We start from the raw sequence: 6,000 nt of genomic DNA, 5'->3' as shown, positions 1-6,000 counted from the left end.
TTTTGTACCAATGGATTGAAGCCGTACGGCTCACAAACATTAAAAAAAGCATTAATACCGCTGGAAAATGTGTTGCTGCTGCAACCATTCGCACAGCACGGTCGCTCGTGGACGCGGAGGTGCGCGCGTGGCGCGTCTAGGCGGCCTGTCCGTGGTGGACATCGCGAGCGCGAAGGTTAGCGAGTCTCTTGCAGTGATATGGATGTGTTGTGCTGTTCCGAGCTATTGGTATAAGGTGCGTGTAACACCGACGCATTGCAGACTTCGCTCACTGTTAAAAACAAGTCTCGGAATAGTATTTTTTAGTTTTGTTCCCAAACCTTCTTGAGAGGTCTTCTTTCACATTTTGAAGCACGCACTTCAAAGTCCTTTTTTCTTTCATGCAGGGAAAATGTGTTACTCTGTGACCGCTAAAGTGCGATGATTGAAACTTTTGCCGCCACAACTCGGGCGCTTGCGCGCTCTCTTGCACTCGCTTGCACAGCACGCGCGAAGTGCCATTTTCGTTTTCAGTCCAGCGAGCGTCTTGCCAAAAGCGCTCTCCTTCGCCTTAACGGCGGGGGCAGCGCGTGGCGCAGGGAGAGAGAGAGAGAGAGAGAGAGAGAGAGAGAGAGAGAGAGAGAGGCACCAATTACAGTGCTGCCAACGTGCCGCGAGCTAACCACTGACCACAACACCGTCGCGCAGATAGAGCGACTCGTGGGCCCCGCGGGGCTGTCCCGGGTTCGAGTCCCACCGCCGGCGGGCTCGAAATTTAATAACTTGGATGAAGATGTCAAACGCGACAAGGGCGGGGTGGTCGGGCGTCTCAAAGATATGAGGGCTACCTTCGGAGAAAAAGAAGATAGCGATTGCGCTCCAGTCTTTAGTATGCATCTTCTGGTTGGTCAGCGTCCGCTGAACGGTTCTCTAAAAGTTGCAGTTCTTAAACTTTATTTTCCAATATGATTAAAACTTGGAAAAATTTTGGCAGCCCCCCCGTTGAATTTGACCGTTATGTGATTTGGCACGGATACGCTTTAAGTTGGTCGTCCGGTCGTCGGAATTGATAAAAAAGGACGCGCGATAAAAAAGGGCGGGCGAGGCGCGTCCCTCGCGAGTTTGTTGTTTTCATTTGCTCTATGCACGTAGCCCGTCCTATGCCGGCCCGGCTGTCGAGGCCGGCTGACGTCAGGACAACTGTGACAGCTATTTCAGGAATCTCTAAATATACGCACGTCCTAGCACCTCCGTCAGATGTTCCGCCCCGGCGTGGCGGGGCGGGGCGTGGCGGGGCGGGGCGGGGCGTGGCGGGGCGGGGCGGGTACGGCCGCGTCCCTTTGCACCACTCTGTATTTTTGTTCTCACCTGACAGTTCTCATTTGGACGTGCGTTGCCGAGTGAACTTGGAAGGCACGGGTATTTTTAGAGCGCGGCCGTCCCTCGGGTCCCTCGGGTCCACGTGGTCTCAATGACACAGCCGCACAGTGGGCCGTGAGGAATCGCAGGCTTTCTTGTTAGTGTTCTCGGAGACAAGTGCTCAGAGAGGCCTCGCCGCCCGACTCATCATTCATCTGCGGACGTGTGGTTTTGGGCAGTACCATATTTTTCGAAGTCTTGTAAAATAAAATTTTTAATATAAATTATTTTGTGCTGAAGACAGCTATTTTGTCAAAGTAACTAAACTCGTTTTACAAAAAAAATTCCAATGCTAATCGCATTGCAAGGTGTTCCCATTTTCACATTTGGCTATTTTGAAATAGCCATGTATTGGACCGTGCCAGTGCCAACTGTTCAATGACTATGAGAAAATTTAAAAATTTCAAAGTGCGCATGCGCTAAATTCAAACTAACCAATAGAAAAGAGTTCTGGTCAGACCTGATTCAGTTAACACCATGACCACCTCACTCCATCTCGCGACTTACAGTGCTCATGTTCGCCAAACGAAAGTCACCCGCGTTCCGAAATCACCCCTCCCGAGTTTATAAAGTTTGTCAAACCAACCATGGTGCTGTTTTTACGTTGTGAGTAAGAACTGTTCCACAGAATTGAGGAAAACATGACAAGACAACCGCAGCCTTTAAAAGCTTGCCAAACAATCCAACCTCAGCAACAATGGAGGGGCAGTTTCAATGCGCGCCTACTCGTTTTTTCAGCCTCGCGATTTTCGAAAGGGCGCAGACGGCAAGCAAATTGGTGCCAACCCACGAAAATTAATTTGATGCGTCGTTTCTGCTACGAACTTTTTACTAGTGACAGACTTGAAAGATGTTCCAACGTCGGGACACCGAGCAATGCGTTAGCATTAGCATTTTCGAATTTCACGGCGTTTTGATTTCTCTTTATCGGCGACTTTGAATTTTGACGGGTGGTACGATGGGACCATGTCGTTGCCATGGAGATTTTTTTTTTATGTTTTAACCATTTGCTCAGAACACAGACGATTTCTTGTTACTTTGATGAGCCAGGAGGTTTAGTTTTGAGGAGTGGCACATTTTTTATTTGAACCATTTTTTCATATCATTAACGGTTCTCGTTTTCGATTGTTGCAAATTTATGTTTTTCTAGTTTACGGAAAATTTCCACGATGAATTTTCGAAAAAAATTGAAATTTTCGTTTTTTCTATGGTTGAAATACTTTAGCGCAGTTAATTTGAAAATCGGAGAGGGGGGGGGGGGAATCCACGGACCTCGGACAATAGGGGTTCTTGGGAACCCCTAAAAAATAATCTTTTCTTTACATACTAAGATAGCTTTCCCGTCTTAGTGGCTGAATTCGTTGTTTTATTTTTCGAAAAAAAAATGTCATTTTTTTATTTATTTATTTTTGTGCTGAAGACAGCTTCCGAGTGACTAGATTGGACTGGCCGGCTAGACACGCGGTTGGACACGCCTGCAACGCCAGAGGTGTCGGTCGGTGGCGGATTGAGTGAAAGGGTTCGAGAGAGAAGGGGAGGGGGAGGGGGGGGCGTCGGGTTATGAGGAAGAGTGAGACAGCGAGGCAGCCTTCACCGCGCTGCCGCAGCACGGCCACGGACTGACGAGGGAGGGCGCACTGTCACAACGCCCACAAACTGTTTTCTTTATAATTTAAACAATATTTCGTTGTAGAATGTGTTTACGGCGCGAACATGGGGGTGGGCCCGAAAATACGAAAATACCCGGGCACTCGCAATAACCGCTGAAAATGGGGCACGCAGCTCCACTGCAAGGCTGGCCCAAATTTAAATGGACGCTAAAAGCTGATCGCATTAGGGTGGCTTTACGATTGAACGTCTTTTACGAGGACACTCCCCTCCGCTAGGCCGGCCTACCGGCTATTTATAAAGCCGATAGGGCCTCTGCCGCACGCAGTTTGGACAGGTTGGGCGGGTAGGGTTCGCACCGACCGAGGGTAGGTTAGCTCGCCGCGACGTAGGGACAGCACAGTGGGCCAGAAGACCGGTGGAGGCGAACCCCGGACGCGTTTTGAGCTCCAGAGTCGCTAAATGGAACTCGAACCGAACGTGTGACCCCACCAATGGATTCCTCGTTCGGAGAGCAATCCATTGGTGGGGTCACACGTTCGGTTCGAGTCCTGTTTAGCGACTCTGGAGCTCAAAACGCGTCCGGGGTTTCGACCGCCTCCGCCGGTCTTCTGGCCCACTGTGCGTAGCTCAGCGCGACGTTGGCGCACGGGCCACCTGCTACCCGCGCGGGCCGCGCCATCATCATCTCGTCGTTCGTTTCCTTCGCGGCAAAAATTTAAATGAGGCGCGGCAGCGTTCCCGTTGGATGCTCGCGTGCCCGCCACGCGTCGCGGACCGACAGACGGACGGGCAGACGAACGGGCAGACGGACGGACAGACGGGAACGGGGGTAATAGCGCATGGGCGCCGCCTCCTGGGCTTCAAGATTTACACCAACTCCTTCCGCTACTTAACGGAGACGGGCCGTTCTGGAGCGGCTGGAAGGCTGGCTGGAATCTCTGGAGCGATATCGGGGGCGTCTCGGCGCCGTGTGTCCCGGAGGCTTGCGCGAGCCCCTCTTACTTTTGGTGGAGGCTGTACCACAGTGGGCCAGAAGACCGGTGGAGGCGGACTAAACTCTAGACGCGTTTTGAGCGCCAGACTCGCTGAATGGGACTCGAACCGAACGTGTGACCCCACCAGTGGATTGCTCAGTGTCGAAGGGTTGCCAACCTCAGCCTGCCTACTAGGCAATATCTGGGCTGTGCATTCGGGAAGTTGTTAAGAAGCCAGGCTGACGTTTGCTACCCTTTCGACTCTGGTGCACTGTTGGAAATTTCACCTTCTTATGTGGAAACATTGTACAGAGGCAAAGTTAAGGCTCCTTGACGCGTGGGGAGCAACCTTTGCTGTTATTTACACACACGCCCCTTTCCCACTCCGCCGGTTCTCTCTCTCTCTCTCTCTCTCTCTCTCTCTCTCTCTCTCTCTCTCTCTCTCTCTCTCTCTCTCTCTCTCTCTCTCTCTCTCTCCCCTCCCCCTCCCCCCGCTCCGTGGAAAGAGCTTGTACAAATCTTGCAGAGGATTCAACAACACAGCGAGGGAATGGCTGGCGGGGTGGCGCGTCCCCTGGATGCGCGTTTCTCACTGCCAGTCCTACCCTTTGCTTTATGTACACCAACGCCTTCGACGCCTTTCGCCATCCGCCCTCTAATCTAAGGGGGGATCGCTTTGAACCAACGTCTGGCCGATGGAGGACCGTTTTTAAACATCTTCGAACACACGTGCACTTTTGCGAAGATGGTTAAAATCATGATTCGTATTCAATCGTACTCATATGAATGAAGTTTACACCGAGACACCGTGTCAAAGATTAGCTGGAGTGTTTTTCCGTCAAAGATTAGCTGGAGTGGACCTAACTGATTCGATGCTCTGGCAAATGCGCATCGGCCGAGTCAAGTTTACGACTGATTTCTCCGTTGTCACGAGGCATTGGACATTTGTTCGACTTGGGAGGTTTCCGCGATGCGCGTCTTCTTGATTCATTCAACGAAACTACTTGGGGCCGCGCAGTGTCCTCGCCGCCACACTCGTAGATAGTTCCTTATCAATTTATGTCCGTCCCCTTCGGTCCCCTCGGTATCGAGAGAGAGAGAGAGAGAGAGAGAGAGAGAGAGAGAGAGACGAGGCCTCCGATGCGTTAATAAATATGCTAATTTGTCCGATGAGATGAAATTGCGCGGGGTCGTAGCGCGACGTCTCGCAACAACACGCGAGACATCGGTGCAGCGGGGAGAAGAAATGCCCCCCTCTCTCTCTCTCTCTCTCTCTCTCTCTCTCCTCTCTCTCTCTCTCTCTCTTCTCTCTCGGAACCACCCTCAGTGCCCTAGAAAGCTCTGCGAGTGTGCAGCTGAGGCCTGGAAGGCGACTCTCGTTTATTTGGTGGGGCAACACGGATCGGAAATGCGTTTTGAGATACCTCGCTGGCTTGGTAAACACCGCCTGACGTCTGACGCGGGACAACCCCGGACCGCCTCCCTTAGACCGACAGCTCTCTATAGCCGCGCCGGTCCATTTGCAATTCTGAACCACACAGCAACAACAACAACATCAATCAAATGTAGGGCAGAGGGGATGGCCCCAGCCTATAAAAGGCACTACGCAATATACTAGAGCATCCCCGATGTCCTCTCCTCCTCCTTCTTCTTCTTCTTCTCGCCTCCCAGTGGGTGTTGTCTCTGTTCCTCAGACACGCACTGCCTTGTTTAGGCTCAAGACTGAAGATAGCCTTTGTCTGTTCGCAGGGTACCCCCACAATCCGTACAACGGAGTGGTCTGCAATAATACCATCTTAGCCACCGGCGTATTCTCCTCCAAAGAACTGTGGCGGCTGTCCAAAGGTGAGCTCCGAACCCACTCTATGAGACTAGTTGTTATTTCGACCAATGGGGCGCTAGCTCAGCGGCCTGCACCTGTGGCACGCGTCGACACTGGAAGTGGCTCTCGCTTCTCGCACTTCATCCGCAGACCGATTCCGAGAGTCGATTTCATCGCTCTGTCTCTCTCGCACTC

At 51.9% G+C, this 6,000-nt stretch overlaps 1 protein-coding gene across 1 annotated transcript in view; it reads left to right on the top strand.

Moving 5' to 3' along the window:
- Positions 1–6,000, top strand: part of LOC117644279 (nuclear factor 1 X-type) — a 134,635-nt gene that overhangs the window by 116,483 nt on the left and 12,152 nt on the right. Inside the window, 1 exon segment of the mRNA XM_034383600.1 lies at positions 5,733–5,828. Coding sequence (XP_034239491.1) covers positions 5,733–5,828 — 96 coding nt within the window.

This window comes from Thrips palmi, unplaced genomic scaffold, assembly GCF_012932325.1.
Source record: "Thrips palmi isolate BJ-2018 unplaced genomic scaffold, TpBJ-2018v1 HiC_scaffold_18, whole genome shotgun sequence".
In the NCBI taxonomy this organism is placed as follows: domain Eukaryota; kingdom Metazoa; phylum Arthropoda; class Insecta; order Thysanoptera; family Thripidae; genus Thrips; species Thrips palmi.
Note: the sequence above shows the minus strand (reverse complement) of the source record. Positions and strands in the feature narration are given on the sequence as shown.